Source organism: Plutella xylostella, chromosome 7 (assembly GCF_932276165.1).
Source record: "Plutella xylostella chromosome 7, ilPluXylo3.1, whole genome shotgun sequence".
In the NCBI taxonomy this organism is placed as follows: domain Eukaryota; kingdom Metazoa; phylum Arthropoda; class Insecta; order Lepidoptera; family Plutellidae; genus Plutella; species Plutella xylostella.
This window is the reverse complement of record NC_063987.1, coordinates 456,509-479,323: the sequence shown is the minus strand read 5'-3', so window position 1 is coordinate 479,323 and position 22,815 is coordinate 456,509. Positions and strand designations below refer to the sequence as shown.

At 37.1% G+C, this 22,815-nt stretch overlaps 2 protein-coding genes across 10 annotated transcripts in view; one reads left to right on the top strand and one right to left on the bottom strand.

The window, feature by feature from the left end:
* The window catches only part of LOC105394010 (phosphatidylinositol-binding clathrin assembly protein LAP), a 32,512-nt gene extending 20,036 nt beyond the window's left edge, over positions 1–12,476 (top strand). For 2 of the 7 annotated variants that reach the window (XM_038106601.2, XM_038106600.2), the window contains 10 exons: positions 365–507; positions 862–1,024; positions 1,856–1,912; positions 2,944–3,130; positions 4,136–4,243; positions 4,917–5,177; positions 5,799–5,901; positions 7,179–7,278; positions 7,949–8,017; positions 9,069–12,476. In XM_038106601.2, coding sequence (XP_037962529.2) covers positions 365–507; positions 862–1,024; positions 1,856–1,912; positions 2,944–3,130; positions 4,136–4,243; positions 4,917–5,177; positions 5,799–5,901; positions 7,179–7,278; positions 7,949–8,017; positions 9,069–9,179 — 1,302 coding nt within the window. In that variant the 3' untranslated portion in view covers positions 9,180–12,476. The remainder of the gene's footprint in view (positions 1–364; positions 508–861; positions 1,025–1,855; positions 1,913–2,943; positions 3,131–4,135; positions 4,244–4,916; positions 5,178–5,798; positions 5,902–7,178; positions 7,279–7,948; positions 8,018–9,068) is intronic. The other 5 variants (XM_038106605.2, XM_038106603.2, XM_038106604.2 and 2 more) reach the window with 4 other exon arrangements.
* A 1,036-nt stretch (positions 12,477–13,512) lies between these two features.
* On the bottom strand, positions 13,513–22,774 carry LOC105394007 (alpha-soluble NSF attachment protein). 3 transcript variants are annotated; one of them, XM_048622050.1, is made up of 7 exons: positions 22,559–22,774; positions 21,797–21,993; positions 20,406–20,485; positions 19,862–20,047; positions 18,289–18,342; positions 17,723–17,842; positions 13,513–15,604 (listed from the first exon to the last, which is right to left on the bottom strand). In XM_048622050.1, exons 1-7 carry the CDS (start codon positions 22,651–22,653, stop codon positions 15,455–15,457), a joined length of 882 nt encoding a protein of 293 aa, XP_048478007.1. In that variant the 5' UTR covers positions 22,654–22,774; the 3' UTR covers positions 13,513–15,454. The 3 variants fall into 3 exon arrangements, with proteins under 3 accessions (XP_048478007.1, XP_048478006.1, XP_011564144.1); XM_048622049.1 differs by having other exon boundaries at positions 17,723–17,848; positions 18,295–18,342; XM_011565842.3 differs by lacking the exon at positions 17,723–17,842 and having other exon boundaries at positions 18,169–18,342.
* Between the last annotated feature and the right edge of the window lie 41 nt (positions 22,775–22,815).

Sequence of the window (22,815 nt, the reverse complement as noted above, 5' to 3'; positions counted from 1 at the left end):
CTTGCTACTGCGTCAGACAGTAATATACAAACAACACGGCTTATATTTTACATTTTATAAGCATAAAACTGCACCATAGCAAATACATGCTGGACCATGCCATTTAAAATCCCTCAACTGAAATGAAAATGACACATGCACCAAAATTTCCATAGGGCCCTAACATATAACTGCGTTTGCCACGTCGCATCGTAAACATCTGCGACTGCTTTTGCTTTGACAATTTTTCAGGTAAAAAGCTTGATTACTATAGCAGGGTTTTGCGATACCACGCCGCTACGCAGTATTGTGTCCGGGTCCATAGTCCTTGCCATTGCAATGTAATCAATTTCTACCCCTCCTGACCCAAACCCCCTATCCCCAGGTGGCAGAAAACGTGGGCATAGACAAAGGAGACATCCCGGACCTGACGAAGGCACCTTCATCTCTTCTGGACGCTTTGGAGGGACACCTCGCCACGCTCGAGGGCAAGCGCTCCGCGGCCGGCACGCCCACCACCACCGCCACGTCAGTACCATAATATACAGGGTGTTGCAAAAAGGGTATACTAAGCCGAAACTGAAATCACACAGATTCGGTACAGGACAAATTTGGTATAAGAAAAATAGAACAGAATACTGTTTATTTTGCATCATGATAGAAAATATTACGTATACAAAATGAAAACTTATAAATTAAACAGTACAAAAAGGCGGTCTTATTGCTTAAAACTATTTCTTCCAGACCACCTTTGGATGGCAGAGACAAATTTAAGATCATTTCAAGACAGGTTTAGTACTGGAGAGATTACCAAGTCTACACTATTTTTTGTATTGTTCCTTTGACTCCCCAAAACTAACCCACCAACCATCACCATTCCAGGGCCCAGAAATCCGTAGCCAGCGTCATGGGGGCCTTATCGTCAACATCTTCATCGTTCGGGCAGGCGTGCGCCACCAACATGCCGGGTGGGACGCTACTCATTGATGATACGTTGAAGCAACACGCGCTGAGAGAGGAGGAGGCTGTTATTAACCAGTATAAGGTGAGACACATAATTAGATTTGGCGATGCGTTGGTAGCTGAAGGTCACAGCACACATATCAACTTGGAACAGGATCTTGACCGTATCAACTCGACTCGTTCGTACACAAATGGGAATCGTAACGCCTCGCCTAAGGACAAGCTCGCGAACCCCTGATGGTAATATTTACTTTCGACTCGTCATCGAGATAAGTAGGTATGCTAGCATGGCTTTCGAGAGACCTATATAGAGCTAGTCAGCTATTGATGACACGCTGAAGCAACACGCGCTCAGGTAGGAGGAGGCTGTTATTAACCAGTATAAAGTGAGCCTTTGTGGGTCATAAGGGTCAGATTTGGCCTCATCGACGATATCTTGGAGCAACAGGTACATGGAGAAAGAGTTCGTACTTGACCAGTAAAGGTTAGACTCTAGTTGGCGAGGTCGTAGCTCAGTCTGGTAATGGCGCAAATGCGTGGCGGACTTTCGGCTGTAGTCTTCCAACTAGGTAAGTATCTAATAGTAGGCTATGAAGAGACCTACACGTCTATCTGACCTGGTATAATTTAGTTTATTTTAGGCACAGTCATCAGTGTCATCACTTATTGCGCAACTCCTATCGCCTAGTCTATCTATCCCGAAGAATATATAATTAATCCATAGTATGTATAAACGATTCTCTAGGGTTCCCACAACAACCCCCGTACCGCCATTTATGTTAGTAGAATTTAGTTGATATCCAAGTGCTGTTGAATTTGTCAGCTTGGTGGACCTACAATACAAACAATTTCAGTCGCAAATAGGTCATGGTGCGGGGTTGTTCTATCGCTGACGTAAAGGAATAATTTTCAGGTCCACTTATTGCAAGGAGACGGGTGGACAGGAGAAGAGGACATATCCGTTATACTCGTAAGCAGATTGGCTTTACGAAGTGGGGCTTTTGTGTACTGTACTGGGCTATGTGTATACTGGGGCGGTTACTGTTGAAGTGAATTTTGTATACTGATTGTGATTTGTGGCACATCTCTTTTACTGTGTGTTCTATTCTATTTCTATATAAAATCATCATTTTTCTTGCCTCACTTGTTAGGTTTTGTAGCTTTATTATTACACTGGTGTTTAATTATTGTTAATATCAAGATTTTGGTATACAAATTGCGTCGAGATATTGTAATTGATAAATAGCACAGTTTTACCCCCTTATTCATAGAGAAGTTACAAAACGTTTTAACTAATAAACTGTTTTGTCCCTCTCCAACAAGGAACAATTTGTTCACTGACAAAGAGGGACAAAACAGTTTATTAGTTAAAACGTATTGTAACTTTTCTATGAATAAGGGGGTTAGATTTTATGTACAAAATGCAGGGGTATTCATGTATAACGTTAATACTTGTGTAGCCGTACTTTACGTGTTATTTATTCAATATTTCATTGTAAAATAATTCCATTTAATTAAATCATGGAGTACCACTCGTGTTATAAATTGGCTATCATATAGAACAAAATTTAGTTACGTTCATCTCATGGTTGGGATTCACGTCATTATGTGTGATTTCTTCAAGTCGCTTCGAGGGTTCATTTGTATGTGTAGTGTTACCGTGCTATTCTTTTTTGTCATTTAAATTTTACTCCTGTTACAACTGCAACATCTTTCCATTTTACCCTCCAAAATCTTCCCATATGTAATATTCCCTCAAATTTTACACGGGCCTTTCCCTTTTAACTTACCATTACCACAATCCTGAACTATTTACCTTCTAAATTCTCCCCATAATTTGCCTTTTATTTTCATGAGGATACATTTTTACATACTACACTAAATTCAAATAAACTAACAACACTCCATTATTGTATATTTTACGTCGCAGCGTCAAATGGGCAATGATCGCCCTCCCCTTAACTATAACTATAACCCACCATTCTCCCTCCACCCTTACAGAACAAAGTGCAATCACCAACAAACGCAGCGGCCAACAATCCATTCCTCGCGCAGCCCACCCAGAATCAGAACCAGTCTATCGTGGACCTGTTCGGGCCGGCCCCGGCTGCGGAACAGACGAACAATAGCAAGGCCAGCGAGGACCTGCTGTCGCTGGGCAACCCCTTCGCTGACATGTTTGGAGGGGGTGAGTGGTTTTGGGAGTTGTTGATAGTTGGGTTCGTTGAGGAAAGTTGGTTTGAGTATTTGTAGAAAGAAATTGCCACGAAAGGGGTTTTATCAGTATTAAAGAGCAAACAGTTGTGAGTATTCTAAAATATTTAAAGAATCAGATGATGATACTAAAATGCGAACGTAATGATTGCGGCTTGCCTTGTGTACTAATTTCTTTCTTGTGTTTCTAACGATGTGGCAACTTTCCTCAATACAGAAATCTTGTAAATATGAAGACAGAATGGGCAGAAATTATAAATTGTAACAAATTATATGTCTGCCTTTATAATTTCTGCCTTTTCTGTTACTTTTGTACATTACTTTAATATCGTGTATGGATTAACGGTATTTAGTTAAATATAAATTAAGTATATGGTGCTGGGCACTTTTATTGGAGCAAAATGTACTTATAACTTTGGTAGAAAATTCCTTAGTAGCCCCTTCCTATGAAATAATTGCACTGGTTGTAAATATGAAACACTGTTTAGTATAAATTGTAAACACCCAGAGCTTATGGGGTGCGGTCTAGCACGAAGACATGGAGATTTCAGGAGACTTCAAGAAAAGGATAACATCATCAAATTAAGGAAATCAGATTTAAAAAAACATGGGTCTGCCATACAAAAAGCAACGTTAACTCCACCCACGGTATCCTAATCAGGATATGCGCAGATCTTTATTCGATCCTTTTAGAACGTGATTTCGACTAAATTAATAATCAAATGTATCGTCCAAAGTCACCAACATTATCTCCATGAAATTAACCCAAATTTAGCGTCCACTCCTTATCAAAAACTTCGTCCAAACCCTGAACAACCGCCACCTTCCTCATCCCACTGCAAGGACCCCTATTTTAGCGTCAATCCCTGATTCTAAATTCTGCCTTTAAAGTGTAAACTCCGCTGCAAAGCCTTCAAAGTGTCAATAAAGCTGTCAAAGCACCACCCACCTTATCCCCCTCGAATGACTCGTATTCTAGCCACCGCGCCGGCGCCGGCGTGGCCCGCGCAGTCGTCCAACGGGTTCGCGGCCTTCCCGCCCGCCGGCCAGCCCGGCTTCGACATGTTCGCCAATAATGATAATGGAGGTAAGGGGCAAATTTGGATGTGAGGAGGTTTGGAAGACCGATTTTATAGTTTTCATAATTATCATCAGGTCCTGGGATCCCTAATCAGGGATATTAGGGCCCGAAGTGTTTAGTTTTATGAAAAAAAACTCTAAAGCCGAACGTGTACTGCCGGCTAAACTAAGTAAGTTCGCATAGTTCCAGTTTTTCATACATGTGACCTACACACAAAACTATGCAGTATGTATGAAATCTGGCTCAACTTTGCGAACTAACTTAGTTTAGCCGGCAGTGGGCGGTTTGACTTTTAGGTTACACTTATTTATAGATAGATGTTAAGAAAATATAAAATTGGTCTTCATTTCATTATTTTAAGTACTTACATAGTTTTTTTTATACTTATAATTATTTTTAAGGTTAATCACTATACTATCTCACATGGATTGAAGTATTTCTTGTACAAATTCTTATTTTCACGGTGATGGTATATTTATTTGAATAAGTGTAGAGTATAGGTACTATATCACAAGGTGTGGATCTTTGTAATTATAAATATTTTAAGCAAACCATCGTTCCTTACCACAGTAGCAAGTTAAACGACTTTTCTCCGAGAATTAGTTATCTATTAAACAGCAGCAATCGCTGTATCAAGATCCGCCCTTGTATTTTTTAACCGAAAACCATTTATCGCAAGCCGCAAACCCGTTCATGGGTATGGGAGACATGCCCCAGCCGATATCCGCGTCGCCCGCCCGCCCTCCGCCGCCCAACGTACAGCCGAAGTCAGCCTTCGATGACCTTGAGGACGTCATGAGAATGTCACTCGGCTCGCCAGCCAAACAGGCGACGCAGCCCGTCACCCAGCAGCCAATGGCAGCGCCCTTCGACATCATGGCGCCCAATCAGAGCTTCGGATCGCCGGCCCGTCAAGCCATGGCGCCAATGCAGTCTATGGGTTCGGATTTTGAACTTTAGAAGCGCTGTCGTCGTGTTTTTTCTTTTTTTTGTTTTCTTTTTCTCGATGTGGCACTGGCTTTTCGCTGTACAGTTTTGCGTTCGATGTTGTAGATATTTCTAAGCACTATTTTGTGTATAGATTCACGTTTTATGTTCGTTTTGTTTATTGATTAATACTTGCGTTTTTTTCAGCTCGTAGCAGTTTCGTTTTGTTAACTATGTTTTTTTTCACTAGCAAATCATCTAGACTTTTACAGGAATTTTAGACGCTATGAGCTCATATTTTCAGTCTCGTTAAAATAACGTGTAGCTGCCGACGACTCGATTTCATCAATAATAATCATAAAATATACCTAGGCCATAAAAATGCGTAACCTACACATCAATACATACATTACATCTTAATTTCGATTTTGTTGTTTTTTTGTGTTACAACTGACAACATTAAATAAAGTTACAAAAGCACTACCATTTACCATCACCGCTACAATCATCTCAAAACCACCATCATCCCCCTCAAAACCATACAAAACGCATGCACCCCAAAACAAAAAAGTACCAGGCTAGCATAACCAGCCAACAAGTCTTCTCACCACTAACGCCATCTACCGCACGGCAGGTCAACCACAGCAGCCACCTAGCAAGGTGTTGACGGGAGACCTCGACTCGTCTCTGGCGCAGCTCGCGAACAATCTCACCATCAACAAGGGCGCCGCGGCCAAGTGAGTTGTAGACTGTTTCTGAGGTAACAAAGCTAATTGTCAACTACTCGCCTTTTATGTCGAGTGGTAGAATTCATTGTGAAATAGTTAGGTACTATATTATTTATCTATTTATTAATTATTACGCGCAAAGAAAGGCGACTACGAAGAAGAGTGGTTGAGAATTTAGAGCCCTGGTTTTACAGTCGTGCTGATCTGGTAATTCAATTTGTATGAATAGTTATAAAGCAATGAACTATCATCGTGCTTCAGGAACGATAGCTACAGTACATTTTGATTGCCACGTCAGCGTGACTGTAAAACCAGCCAGATGATGATGAGGTTAGGGGATATTTCCGTATTGATGTTTGCTGTAAAAGAAGATATAGATAAATTTATATTCCAACATACGCCGATAGAGTTAAAATATCTTTGGGTTTAGAATTGATTCAATACTATACTTACGTGAAATCTGTCTTCTTCGTTCTAAACGAACCTCAAGAAAGTCCCCTAACAATCAGTAAATCTGTATTTCTGACATTAATTTGAATTATTGTGACGTGATGCTAGTTTTTTACCTTATTCCGAATTGAAGTTTTAGTAGAAGCCATTTTGAATTTTAGACTATGTAGCACAATATTTTTAGCACTAAAATTCAATAAATTTTAGTATATTCGAATACTATCTAAACTTTAACTTCTGTATTTGGTTATGTCATAATTAAATCTTAAAGCCTTAAAAATATTGTGCTACATAGAGTTGAAAAGATGCAAGAAAAAAATAGTTTTATTCTTACATTGTCGGGTGACGTGTATGTGAAGTTACTTAGAATGCCATTGTTTTCAAATTATAGTACTGTTACCGCCATCTGTTGACGAAAAAGATACTTCTCTGCTATACCCCTTGAGATGAAGTAACTTTTACAACACGTTGTGGCATCCATATCACAAATTCTAATTGGCCACTTTATAACTTGCCGTATTTTTCTCCCAAATTTTTGAACCAATTTTACAATGCCGAAAAGATGCCATTACAAAATGACCAAGCTAACGCGAAAATAATGTGCCTAGTCTAGTACACCACACGAATATCATAATACACTCGCTTTTACGCTTCCACCGAACAAAGCCACTCCCATACCGATCAAAATGTTCACACTACACCGCGTTTTTTATTACAATTGTGAATTATATCATAACACCGCCACCTAGCGGCAGAGTTGGTACCTAGGTGGTAGTCGGGCACATTATTTCCGCCACGCCTTAGCAAGCTCGCATGACACGACACGTATTGCCCAGACCCATGCAATGGAACTCTCCGAAGAACGGCAACAAAGGGGGCGCCACTTGGAGCCCGCAGCCGATGCAAGCCACCACCGGGGTGGGGTACCGGCCTATGGTAAGTACCCACCTTTTTTCTAAGCCACATCGGTTTGAATTTCGAACAGAAATGTATTTTTATACGAAACGGAGAAGATTCTTGAACTATCCAGAGTTACTGTTCTGAGTTGGAGTTAAATATATTTGCTCGAAATTGAAACCTTTAAGATCGATAGTCGTGCAACGCCATCTATGTCGCTCCCCCTACAACCTCCCTAGTATCTTTAAGTTGCTTAGCATACCCTTAATTTTGCTGCGCTGAAGCTAATACATTTATTATAGTAAAAAGTTTATTTTTTGCCACCCTGTTGCATTTTTTGTTTTCTTTAAGTTGTAATGTAGTTTTTTTGCTACCAAACTGTAGTTAACTTTTGTTTTCCTTTTTATGTTTGTTCCTTTATTTATTTTGCTAAATCCAAGGCTGGGACGTGGTGTTAACGAGTGTTTAAAAAAACAACATTGACATACTATAAAAATAGAACATTAACACACTATACAATTGTGACACTGGTGATGATACCATCTGTCGATGCTAATCATCAACCTATCAACAATAGTCTGATTTGGTTCAAAATTGACTATAAACCAGTAATTTTCGACCAATGCCAATATGACACAAAAACAAAATGGCCGCCCGTTAACGCCTCGACCGCCCGTGTAGCATGCTAGCACTGAGTCTGTGGTTGCAGGGCCCCGGCATGCAAATGCAGCCCACGCCGCATACCCTGCACACATACCACCCCCCCCACTATGTCATGGTAAGTTGCTCTGTGGACCGGCCCGTTTGGTTCTCGGAATAAGGGTGCTAAAAAAAAAAATATTAACTTATGGACTCCTTAACTATTCACTTTCGGTCGGTTTTTCAATGCGAAATAAGAATAAAAAGTCGCAGTTATAAGATTACGATCATATCGATTATTCCGGGCTATGATCATGATCATAACCATTTTCATTATGCAAAGAGCACGCTACTTAGTGCCTCGCTGCACTGGCTTTATATCCATGTGCTTAAGTATTTAGTATATATTACTAAATATTAACCTATTTAGATTAGAGGATTATCATTTTAAGCACCAATTATGCTGATAAAATTATTTTGCACTCGTGTAGGTTATGGTTATTGTTTATTATGGTATATTTCTATGTATACGTATATTAAGTACCTATCTATTAAAAAAAATATACAACATCATAGGTATACATTCGAAATGTGGTATAAAATACTAGGCACAAACGGGCCGATTCTTATGCTTTTTTTTATTAAGTTTTATTTGACTTTAGTGGTGAGTAAATTCATTCAAAACTAGAATTTTCTTGATTTAAAACTTTTACTCACTCCACAAAGGTCAAGTCTTAGCTAATTTTATTTGCAAGTACGGTAGAGAGCAGAGAAAATACCAAATAAAAAAAAGAAATGGTAATTAACTCTGTTCGCTATTGTACATTAGTAGTTTATGTTTTCGCTAGACTTTCCCCCTCCCCTATTTGGTTTAACAAAGACGCCTTCAAAGAGACTATGACATAAAGGTAAGAGGAATATTTCCGCATGGAAATAATCTATGTGTGAGCATGCAGTGTGCTAGAATGACGTACAGAGATGTGAACTCTTGCATTCTACTTGAATCTCGATGTCTAGTTTGATGTTTTATCACTAAATTGTTTTTAACTTTCGATTGAAATTACGTGTATCTTCTTGACAAAGACAATGAACCATTTATTAATTCCTAAGATAAATGCTCTTATAACCAGTGGCTCCATCTATAGATAAAACTAACTGACATTAATAATTTTGTTTTTTTAATTTTGTAGCAACAGGGTGGGGTAATGGTGATGGGCATGCAGCAAGGACCAGGGATGGCGATGGCAGCGCCGATGCGGCCCGCGATCCCGCCACAACCCACTCAAAACCAATTCAGCTAAGCTCTTCGTAACACTGTAGAACTCTGGACAAAATCACACCTAGTGGTCGTATGCACTACCCCGCAAATTCACTCTTACATATTTTACATTCGTGTCTGGTTTAGGGGTTTCCAAATTTATGTTTACATGTATCGCGTTATTTTTTTTAAATAATTGGTCTCATGTTTAAGTTAACGTTTTATTATGGTAGTGCATACTTTTAGCTGACTTGTATACGAGGTAGGTTCGCAATGGAACCGTGAGGTGTATTTTAATGTTTATTGGCGGTTTGTAATGTTTGCAGTTACCAATGAGTTTGTATCCGCAATGAAGTGTATTAGTCAATGTGGCCAGGATTTTATTAGGAAATTTCATACTTTATTTCTAAATTTACTTATGAAAATATTTGTTGCGATGTAGGAAACTTCATGCAGGTACCTTAAATTTAATAGGTGTTTTAAATAATTTAGTTTAATCATGTTCCATATTCGTTATGTTTTGTAACGATTTATTTGTACAATTTATGCAACGCTATCAAATGAAACAATAATGTTTTTATTTTTAATAATTCGTCTTATGAAATGGTGCGTATAAATCGTTGAATAAAATTTAATATTGTTTCAAAATTATTCAGACATCACATTCCATAACTGTACAAAGCAATCAATTTTAATTATCGCTTTAGTATTACATGTGTTCGTCCTACCGTATGGCATAGTCAGCATTTAGCAGGATGGGAATCAATAACTAAGTTACAGTAAACTTAATAGTGGTTTTGTAATAAGTTACAAGAATGGCATCTATTTAATAGTAGTTTTCATATAAAAAATAAAAATACAACTATGAAAAATCTATGTGTGTTCGAAATATCAAATAATACTGGCAATTTAAATATGTATGTTGCCTATGAAAATACATCGGTATTGCTAGTATTTAAAACTGATAGTGTAAAAAATATTCCACATATTTCTATTATGTATAGCGAAATTACTCTTGAAAAGTAAAACATATATCTATGTATCTACATATTTATCTTTAGACGTAACACATACCTTACTGTATGTAAAAATGAGTGTATGTATGTCATAGAGAAATTTAAAATACCTAAATGTATAAGCTATTCTTTAGATTGTTAAAATTAGCTGTTACTGATGTATATTTTGTTATTAAAACGGCTGGTTTTCACGCGCCCTCTATGGAAAAATTAGAAATTTCAAAATGAAAGTCTTCTATTTTGGACAAAATAATGGGTACCTATGGTTTTATTAAGTACTAACTTAAACATTTATGTGATTACGAATAATTGCTTTCCGTGTGGGACAAAGAGGCCTAGATGACAAATCCTTGATAGAAATTCATAATGCTAGAAAGTATAATGGCTAGATCTTGCAAGAATTGGATAGTGATATCGTATATTTTAAGCATCCTTACAGTTTTAATTGATTCCATCTCTCGTTGACCGAAGATCCTACCAGCATATTCACAGCTTGTAAAAATTGTTGTGTATGAAATATTATTTCTTTGTATATTTGTCTAGATAACGTGGTTTAATTAGATCTATGGTACTTATAACTTATTATGCCTTTTATGGTAGAATGTGAAGTTTTGAATGGTATCTCATATTCACTGCTGTCATTAAATTGTTACTTAGAAGTGAGCATATATCTGTATATTCCTGTAGTAATCATTGTACCTACAAAGTAGTTGTTGCGCAGAATCAAGTACTAGTTCTTATTACCTGTTGAAAACTTGCAAAAATACTGATAAACAGCGTGTACATAATATTGTAAGAACATATAAGTTGATGTGACCAAGCATTACAATAAAATGCTTTTTAATTAGTCAAGTTGATTGAAATTACAAATTAATGGTATGTAATATCATTTGCAGTTATTTTTTATGAGATCTGTAAATCTCGGCTGAGATTTTGACGAAAATCAATAGTATTTTTTCGTGCAATACGTTTTTTTAAAATTTGCGTGACTAAGCGCATATTACATTCTGTTCTTTAATAATCAAGTATTATTTTGGTTACTTTAATTATAGCAAGATTAGCAAGCTAAATATATTTGTACATTGAAGTCTTGTGCTTAGACTTGCCAGGTTTATGTTATGCTCAGTAGATGTTGGTAGAAGGCTGGCGTCGTGGCTGGCAACACCACTGTCAGTGTTGCTATTTGCAGTGTTTGTGTCGACTGAGTTATTTGAAAGCAATTAGTGGGTTTTGCAATTAGTGTTTTACATTAAGGTTTAACTCCGTATCAATTTTAAGACCTGTTTTAAATTCCCTGTAGGATTTTTATTATTTTTTACGTTGCAATCCTATTTTGATTGCCCCTAGTTTTAGAGTAATGCAATTATTAAATCTTCTGTATTTTTTTTACTCCTAGTGGCCTTGTATTTTTTGAAGTTGTAAATTTTGATTCTATTATAAATAACTCAATCATATGGCTTCTTTTGTTTCTTGTAAATATTCCAACTATGTTATTTTCGAGCCTTCGCCTTTAGATATTCATTTTAGTTTATTTATAAAAAATAAATCAATTTAAATATATTTTTTCGTTTTTGATTTGTTTCCATTTTTTGCGTTCACCTGTGGGTCCACTCTGAGCCTTTGGCTAAATAAGTTCAAATAGACTTGTCTAATATGTATAATTTCAATAATTTACTCATAATTAATTTTAGTTTTGAAATCTATCAGTAGTTCCAATGACAATACTTTAAAAGAACAAAATATGAAATAATAATATCTATTCGTATGTAAATGTTTCTCTATTGTATGTATCGAGATTTTCTTTTGTTTTGAGCAGTTTTTAATACTTATCTAAGTACCTTGTACAAGACAGAAAATAATGGTGTTTATATCTACATCAGTTTCATCACACTGCACTTCAGAAATCTATTCGCAAAATAAATACATATATGTAGAACAAGCTAAATCATCTATAAATAGGTATACATAGCATTATATTATATTCAATACGATCTCAGTATTATATGACAGACCTCCCTAATGATATATTTTATAAAGCGTGTTACTAACATTCGCCGATTTTGAGTAGGGGCTTCAATATGTTGAAATAATTATTGTAATTAATAAGTATATCATAGGAGTGTTTAGCGGAGTCAAAATATATTGAAGAATAATATATATATTTTTGTTGTCGTGGCCAGATATGAGATATGTAGCTACCCTCAATAGTTGGTAGCGTTTGTGAGAGATGTAAGTGTTCTGCTTTCCAACCTGTGTATCTTGTTAAAACGCTAGCTGTTACGATTGAACGATATCTATAAACACAATAAAGAGGATAAACTTGCTATTGGAGTTTCATTACCATCCACTACACGCACAATATTAGTCTATGTTACCATCTATGAGTTTAGGAATACAAGTAGTTTTAGTTGTTCATATGTTTAATAATTGGGAGTTTTTCAACCATAGACAAAAACCGATTATAGATGGCGCTAGTAAAACTTCATATATTTTTTTAGTCGGCATGGATTCCCGTCCTTTCGGCCAATACAAAAACTCAATGGATGTGAATTCAACCATATGCAATAAGTAGCTATATGCATAATATTAATTAACTAATATTTATATTAATATATTTATATTAATTAATAATTAATTAATTATGCATAATATTAAGTGTTAACTAGTTTAAGACAGCTTTATACAATTTATGACATCTTCTGTCCCCTCAAGTTGCGTAGAGACCGGCCCAACGAACACCAACGAACGGGTTTTGTTGACCTTCGTTGCTGCAATCTGCCCTGTATTATGTATGATAAATATCCATCTTTGGGATAACCGTTGGCGTTCGTTGGCCCGGTCTGTACGCAGCTTCAGAAGAATACAGCTCATTAAAAACGACAGGCCGGATGCCATCTATTGGTCGATTTTTGAACTAAAAATTCCAAAACGTCAAAGGAAATCTCCGATTCGAAAATCCGCACTTGCGGAGTGCGGATACTCCTATAGGATGCTCTTGTACCAAAATGATCAATATAATTATTATTTCATATGAAATACCTTCAGTTATCCAGGCTGGCCCGACCGTAGTGTAAGGCGCCTCGTGAAAGCAAATCCGATAAAATCTTCCCGATCACTCACACTCACACTGCCGCCTGGAAGCAATTTTTGATCACAGAATTCACATATTCCGATATAAGTATACCGAATTATTCATTAAACCGATCGCGAAAGAGGCGACCGCCCGAGGAATACCGAATAACTAAAACTACCGCACAATTTTTTTATTAGGTAATGACAATATCTACCTGCATTTATTAATAAAAATATCAGAAGAAATATCCCAAAATTATAGATTACAGTGAAATAAAATAGTACAGGTTGAATTTCGATAACACTTTATTTTTACATTTAAACGAATATCAGTGTGCCGTTACAGTATTATATAATTGATGTCGCTAACATTACGGTAGTCAATGTAAAACCTTTAATTATTATTATTACATGCTCGAAAATCTTAACATTACGTCTTTCCTCGATACAGTTGATGGAAGATGGGATGGATGGTTCGCTAATACTGAAATTTTAAGCCTATTTTAACGTAAGGCGGCCTTAAATTTATTATGTAAGCAGAATATTGTAAAGTCAACAAACAGTAAATCAATAAAAAAATATATAAATTAAAGGGGTAATAAATAAAAATCTAAATTAAATACAAAATTTATTAACGTAATAACGAAAACGTAGATTATATTTACAATATAACAATAATTAAAAAATACTAACGTCCTACGTTAAGAAATGAGACAGCCCGTATGTAGTATGTACTCCATTTTTTACATAAAAGGGCAAAATATTATAACTATACAAGGTCTCAACTTAGACATTCCAAGAAAGCTATTAAATTCCTTTCATACTTATTCCAAAATATCTGTCGGTATACCACGTTGTTTGATGTCTTGAACGTGTCTCTTCTGGTCAAAAAACTAGATAATCATTGGATCTGCCTAGGACCAGCATTATTATCTTGTTTCGATAATGCTTATAAAATTACAGAGAAAACCGAATTAAATATGGAATGATTCTCAAGAACACTGAATTAACAAGAGGAATTAGTACCTACTTACACCATTATGAGGCATTATTGCAAAAAGTACATCGTTTACAAGTACTTTATCTACTAAGTTATGAAGTATGGGACTCGGTGTATCAGCTGATAAAAAAATGCCGTCTTATCCACTAAATTTTAAATTAATTATAGTATATTTTTAACTAACTTGAATGCTAGTAGCTCCTTTGTTTTGCACTGTGTGTATCGTTTTCGCATTGTACTGTAAAACGTCCAAACAAGTAAATGTATGCGTTTTGTATTTGAATGATGTATTGCCCTCATTGCATGGCTCTTATGCGCTGATATGTCCGTAGTTTTAGAGAAATAATACCGTTCAATGCTGTTGATGAATCCAGATGAACTTAAGTTATACCTAAAGCAGGTAATTCTGTATTATTTTAACATATTAACGATAATCCACAGTACATCACAAATGTTAAACGCGCCTTTACTATAAGAAATAGGCATAAGTTATGAATAACTACTATTATTACTATTGAAAAGATAAATTGTATCCGCCACCACCGCCGTGTGTTCAACGATTGAGCAACGTTCTGAAATAGTCCAACCAATCACACTCACTTGTACATTTATTCAATCGAAAGTGAAGGTACAACTGCCATTTTATATGTTATTATTTTTACACTTTTCACACTCGTTTTGGCAAAATTACAACATATAGCATATAATTGTATTAATTTTGAACGTTATTAAAACTTGTTTATCATTCTTCATGCTAACAAACCTCAGAATTAAAGTCACGCGACGCGACCGCAGCCATAACAAAGAATTAACCAGAAAACTTTGTGATAGTACAAGCACCGATGACAAACCCTAAAAACGTCAACCCTTTTACAAACGAACTTTATGCTATTAAACTTAAGGTCCAAAACCAAATGTAAATATTTTAGTTTTCTACCAGTTAAAGGATTAACAATATCTTCATCATGCAGAGTGCGAATTTTTACATCGTTCGAGTAGTGACGAGTAAACGAATTAGTATGGCGCGACAGAGACGCCACCTAGCGGTACAAATTGCGTAGATTGTCACTGCTTTATCGGTTAACAAAAACCTACACCCTCTGTACCTACTTGACTTGAAAAAAAAAGCAGTTCAGCTGGACTAACCAATAAACGCGACTCCCCACAAACACGGACCAATCAGAAGCGAGCTCAGTAGCAGACGGCGGCGGCGCGGCGCGGGCTGGCCAATCAACGCAGGTCGGCGTCGTCGTTGATTTGCTTCTTGATGCGCACCAGAATGGTCGTGTACCATTGGTCGAGGCGGGATATGCTGTCGTAGTTCTTGACGGCTTCGGTGAACCCTTCCACGTTCTGCTCCTCCAGGTGTTCAATCAGCTCCTGGAAATAATTTTTTGCACCAGTTATTATATTATGTATCTTATTAATTGTCGTAGTACCTAGTTGGATATTATAATTTAGCGGTGAACAGCTCTACTCCAGCTTTAGTGTTATGTCATCAAAACTTCTATGAAGATTCGTACAGTAATTTTTGACGCATGACACCCAAACCTCCAACTTAAACCACCCCTATTTCCACTCCACGCTGCCCTAACATCAGCTGTCAAATCTTAACGCGCGTCTTTTAGCGACGCATAGACTAGTAATGGCAGTCGACAGAATTACCTGTATACAGGGTGGCCCAAAGAGTGACGTCCAAAGGAAAATGTTTGATTCCTTAGGTCAAGGGGTAGCCAAATCACCCCCATGTATGTTCAGCAATTTTTTTTAGTTTAGGAGTTATGATTTTTTTTCCTAATTTTCTACGAAAATCGACCTCAGTGGATTAATTATGTTTTATTATTTTTTGGATAACTTTTTTAAAGCATTTTTTATTTTTGTGTCATCCTCTTAAGTTGTTCTTTTAACCATAAAAGTTTCAGCTTCCTAGCTGTAATGTAAGTTAGTTATTTTTTTATCGAAAGTTCGAATTATATCATCGAGCTAGACTGCTCTGAATTTTCTACATGAAATTAAAAATTGAAAAAGATATTCTCATGGTCCCTTATTAATTTTAAAAACTCCGCAAGGTTCCAAAATTACATAAAAATAAAAATAAACTATTGCTTAATAGGGTATTATTTGCAGAAAAAAGCCTTCAAAGGTACCTGGGTGGAAATTACCTAATTAGTAAATTGTTTCAGAAAGTTGAAATATTCCTGTTATGTCATTACTAAGGACTATTTAAGTTAGAAAATGTATCAAATTAAAGGGAAAATTAAATTATTTACTTTTTTTTTAATTTACGTTACATTTTTGAATGTAAATTCTTAGAAAAATGTTTTAGTCTGAGTAGTAAGATTTATGAGATAATTTTATTATTAATAATAAGTAAATAAACTCTTATAATTATTTTACACATTTACTCACAATAAATTTTCAATATGGCGTCCTTCCATAGCAATACACAACCTACATCTACGCAAGAAATTTTCTTTAAGTCAAAAAAGTGACAAATGTAATAAATATGACATTTTTCAAAAGGTTAAACATGTAAAAAAAGTACCTTTTCTCAAAAATGTGACATCTGTCAAAAAGTTACATCTGAATGAAACAGAGAAGCGTATAGGCGACTTAAAGAAAATTTCTTGCGTAGATGTAGGTTGTGTATTGCTATAGGAGGTCGCCATTTTGAAAATTTATTGTGAGTAAATGTGTAAAATAATTATAAGAGTTTATTTACTTATTATTAATAATAAAATTATCTCATAAATCTTACTACTCAGACTAAAACATTTTTCTAAGAATTTACATTCAAAAATGTAAATTAAATAAAAAAAAAGTAAATAATTTAATTTTCCCTTTAATTTGATACATTTTCTAACTTAATTAGTCCTTAGTAATGACATAACAGGAATATTTCAACTTTCTGAAACAATTTACTAATTAGGTAATTTCCACCCAGGTACCTTTGAAGGCTTTTTTCTGCAAATAATACCCTATTAAGCAATAGTTTATTTTTATTTTTATGTAATTTCGGAACCTTGCGGAGTTTTTAAAATTAATAAGGCACAATGAGAATATCTTTTTCAATTTTTAATTTCAAGTAGAAAATTCAGAGCAGTCTAGCTTGATGATATAATTCGAACTTTCGATAAAAAAATAACTAACTTAAATTACAAGTAGGAAGCTGAAACTTTTATGGTTAAAAGAACAACTTAAGAGGATGACACAAAAATAAAAAATGCTTTTAAAAAGTTATCCAAAAAATAATAAAACATAATTAATCCACTGAGGTCGAATTTCGTAAAAAAATTGGAAAAAAAATCATAACTCCTAAACTACTAAAAATTGCTGAACATACATGGGGGTGATTTGGCTACCCCTTGACCTAAGGAATCAAACATTTTCCTTTGGACGTCACTCTTTGGGCCACCCTGTATATGCGCGTCATACTGCCGGCTTATCTAAGTACATTTATTTACTCTTTACTTTCTTTTTTCCCCTCTCGCTACTCACCTTAAGCAGCTTGTACTCCCGTGTGTCGGCGAAGGCGGGGTACAGTCCGATGTATTTATCCAATGCGAAGGCCGCGTTCTGCGCGTCCACACAGAGGTGGCAGAGGGCAGCGCGGAACATGTACTCCTTGGCGCTATGTCTGCCTAATCCTTTCACAACAATGACTAAGTCTAGTCCAGCTGTACTATATAGTTCTCCTACAGCATTTTTGACGCAAAACCTCCCACTAAAACTGCCTTTCATTCCACTTCGCGCTACCCTAACATCAAATTGAAGACTATCTTTAATGCTCTTTCAGGCTATTTAGGCGTCTTTTGCCGCGACGCATACACTAGTAATGGCGGTCGACGAAATGTGCGCTGCATACTGTCGGCTTACCTACGTTCGTGTCATACTGTCGATTTACCTATGTACGCGGCTTCACTCTTTCCCTTCTCCCCACTCACCTTAAGCAGCTTGTACTCCCGTGTGTCGGCGAAGGCGGGGTACAGTCCGATGTATTTATCCAATGCGAAGGCCGCGTTCTGCGCGTCCACACAGAGGTGGCACAGCGCCGCGCGGAACATGTACTCCTTGGCGCTGTACTTGAGCAGGCTGCTGTCGAGCGATGATTTGGCGATCTGTGGAGGGGGGTAGGTTAGGATTTAATAAATTGTGAAAGTGGGAACTAGGCAGAGCCTGTGATATTGGGTGTTAGACAGCTGCTATACGTACAAAATAGATACACTAGATGGAAAAGTACATAAATCAGACAAAAGGCCAACAAGTGGCATGTTTCCAGATTCGAACGATGATAGCTTCAGAAGCAGCCGCTTGACCTACGCCGTAGTACTTGGAATTGAGAAGAATCTACAACTGGATCAACGTAGTTACAATATTTTCATAGTAGAAGGTTATGAGGTAGTATACTATTTCGATTATTCACAGTCCTTACGTCGGATTTCTACACTTTTGTGTAGTGTACTCTAACTGAAGCACTGGAAAATTTACTAATTTGTCATAATGCTCCAGTTGAGCGGCGTACTGGGCCAGCTTCAGCATGCAGTTGTTGACTCTTCATTCAATCATTCACATGTATATTTCACTGAGCTGATACGCCTACGGGGTGACTAGCTGTTAAGCTACCCTAGCCAATGCCAGAACAGAAAGCAAGTAGACAACTTTAAGTTACTTAAGACTACCCGGGGAGACCCCAGAGATCTGAAAGTTTTTTTTTCGCTCATTGACTCACCTGTTCTTAGATCTGTATAGCCTTGTCATAATGCTCCAGTTGGGCCGCGTACTGGGCCAGCTTCAGCATGCACTTGTTGACTCTTCATTCATTCACCTATTGTGGCAAGCTGATTTTCCGCATTTAGCCTCTAAGGTTGGCCATTATGCATGAATTGCCTACGGGGTGACTAGCTGTTAGGGTGACTAGCTGTTAGTGTGGCTACCCTAGCTCAGGCCAGAAAGCTAGTAGACGACATAAGCTACTTAAGACTTCCCGGAGAGACCCCTTGAGATCCGAGGGTTTTGCCTCAGTTCATACACTCACTTTTCGTTCACTCACTCACCTGTTCATAGATCTGTATAGCCTTGTCATAATGCTCCAGCTGAGCGGCATACTGGGCGAGCTTCAGCATGCACTTTTTGGCTCTTCATTCCTTCACTCACCTATCGTGGCCAGCTTTTCATGTAGCCTCTAAGGCGGGCGGGCCATTCTGCGGGTACGCCTACGGATTGACTAGCTGCTAAGCAACCCAAGCTCACGCCAGAAAGCCAGTAGACAACCCAGATTACTTAAAACTTCCCGGACAGACCCCAGAGATCTGAAGGTTTTCGCTCACTCACTCACCTGTTCATAGATCTGTATAGCCTTGTCATAGTGCTCCAGTTGAGCCGCGTACTGGGCGAGCTTGAGCATGCACTTGTTGGCTCTTCATTCATTCACTAACCTATCGTAGCGAGCTGGTTTACCGCAGTTTGTCTCAAGGTGGGCCATTATGAGTGAAACGACTACGGGGTAACTAGCTGTTAAGCCACCCTAGCTTACTCATCTTACCAGAAAGCGAGTTGACAACTTAAGTTACTTAAGACTTCCCGGAGAGAACCAAGAGTCCTTATTCCATCCGGGTTTTCGCTCATTCACTCACTCACCTGTTCATAGATCTGTATAGCCTTGTCATAATGCTCCAGTTGAGCCGCGTACTGGGCGAGCTTCAACATGCACTTGTTGGCGCTGGACGTGGACTCCTCGCCGCGGAAGTAGTCGGCGGCCTGCTCGTAGTGCTGCATCGCTCGCGCCAGGTCCACGCACTCGGTCTCGTAGAGCTCCGCTATGTTCTGTGAGTGGGAGGGAGAGGGGGGTATTAGTTGTTAAAGGAAGAGAAACTATATCCCATTCCACAGGGAAAGACATCTGACAGAACCCTTATTACATTCCAATAAGGGTAGTTTATGTTTGTATACCAGATGTCTTTCCCCGTGGAATGGGCTATAATTGCTCTTAATAATAAGATTGAAAGAGGTAGCGATAGCGGAACTTTCAGGCAGTAGACTCGGGGATGTACGAACTCTGTCTCATAGAGTTCCATGCATGTATTTAAAGATTTAAAGGTTTCTTACATATTCAAGGGATAAGGCCCCATGGTGTGTTCACTATTTTTATAGTTCGTATCGTAATAATAACATATATAGTTACCTGATGTTGTTTGGCGGCGACGGTGAAGCGACCCATGTCCGTGTAGATTTCTACCGCCTTTAGAATACATGAAACCGCCTCTGCAAACAAATGGTTCTCAATGAATACTTGGTTGTGCCCAAAAAACACTCGACATAAGCTTGCACTAGCAAGTGCTGCAAAGCATCTCTGGCTGCCCTGCAAGGCAGTACATTAATCATCTTCTTAGCATGTGTTGGTGACAAACACTAAAATCATTTTAATTGGTGACTTTGACCCATGTGGGAGGATTTAGCCAGTCAGATTAGCTCATTGCCCAGAATGAAAGGATTAGCCAATTACTTGTTACTTAGGTACTTACCCTGACTACCAGAAGACAGGGTGCACCAGAAGTACAGTTCATATATGTATACAGGGTGTTGCAAAATTGGTATACTAAGCCGAAACCTACATGTGCAGCAATTGAAAATTGTGAAAGTGAAAATTGCATGTGAAAATTCGCGAAAAAAAAATTTCATTTTCCATAGAAACTTTGTTGGTCACGTGACTTTTACTATGGAAAAAAAAAATTTTTTTTCGCGAATTTCCAAATTCTGATTTCAGTTTCGGGCTTAGATATAACATGCTGCACATGTAGGTTTCGGCTTAGTATACCCTTTTTGCAACACCCTGTATATTATGACTCTTTCATGAACCCGAAGATTACCTATGCCCTAACATTACATAACTAAAATTAATACACAGTTTGCATGTTTATATGATTTTGCTCCATTAGTCTATTACATCATTGATAAAGATAGCAAACATGGTGAATTTTTGCCACTCTTATCATACTTATGTGAACATTATCTATTATGATTGTGATGAATCAGTATAGTAAACACAAACAGTGCTATAATATACCAAACAAACAAACAGGCTTGGCAAATGCAAAACACTTTTATAAAGTAGGTATTTTTTATCTCATTTTATCTGAACTTATTTCTATACTATTATGTTATCTGATAATAAAATAGCACAATTATTTTATGATTATGAATGCCTAGGATAACAACTTATACAATGAGTATTCAATAAGTTTGATGGTTGATCTACAAGCTAGTTTCAGTTATAAGGATGAACATTAAGATTTGTTGAAAATAAATTTGAATAACAAGTATTTTTGTGTTTAAATTAAAGTTGTTAATGTAGCATGCTGCTGTTCACAAGGTCAACATGATGAGACTATGACATTTTAAATTAGTAGTTCTTTGATTAAAAATATGCATGGATTCTAAATACTAGACACTCATGGGTACCACTACCAGTGAATTTCTAGAGATTGTTATTTACATTCACTGAAACTTACCACCTTACCAGTATAAATAAACTTATGCAAGAATGACCAAAATTCACAGAAATGAAAACCTTACCATTAGGATCACACTTCTTGTAACAATTAGAGGCGTCGACAAAGTTGGTGGCGGCATCGTGGCGGACACCGGCTTTTAGATGCAGCTGCGCGGCGAGGCAGAACGCCTGCCCGCCCTGCGCCCACTTCTTGGACATCTTGAAGAGGTTCGCAGCCCGCAGGTAGCAGTCCACCGCTTCCTCCACCTTCGATGAACCACTGGATGGGATATTGTAACAGTTATTAATAATACTGAAAGTACATAAGATTGATCATAGTGGAATTGTGGCCTGGATTGGGGAAAATGTTTGATGATGAAATACTTGAGAAAAGAGGGTGGTTATTTTTAGATTGTGGTTCATGAATAGTATTGGTGAAAGTAAGAAACTATGAGAATACTAAATGTATAGTATAAGTAGGTATAGGGTTGGTGGGACATCTTTGAGTAATGTTTAAATTTGGTTTTATTGCAGTAATAAGTCATTGGTTTATCTCTGTAAGTTCTACAGAAATGCATAAACCTATTCAAGATGTTGTGCTCATGTTTTAAAGTAATTTAAACAGCCGTATAATTTACTTATGTTGGCTCAATGAATGAATCATTGTTTGAGTACCAGTTTGCAAGTAGCATGCGAAATTTTAGATTTTAAACACATAAACCTATTATTATACATAACCTGCTGAAAGTGTGGATCAGTAAATAATATTATTACCAGTTTCAATATAAATTGTTCAAGGGCAAAGGGTAAATTACTGAAAATAATTAGAAAGTCATTGTCCTCACCCAAAAAGTGACCCAAGGAAGGATTTCGATGAATTTAATTTCTTTTCGGCCTCCGCCATCAACTGCATAGCCTTCTGTTCATTGCTGTCTGCCATTGTGGGCCTTTTATCACTATTCACTATTGATGAAAACACTTATTTTTCACGATTTTTGCCAAATTATTGATAAAAATGTCGTCAGAAGAAAATTCGCTGTCATCGATTGATTTAGGGTTGCTAGATGGAAAATTTGTTAAACTTTTTAACTGCATTCAAACA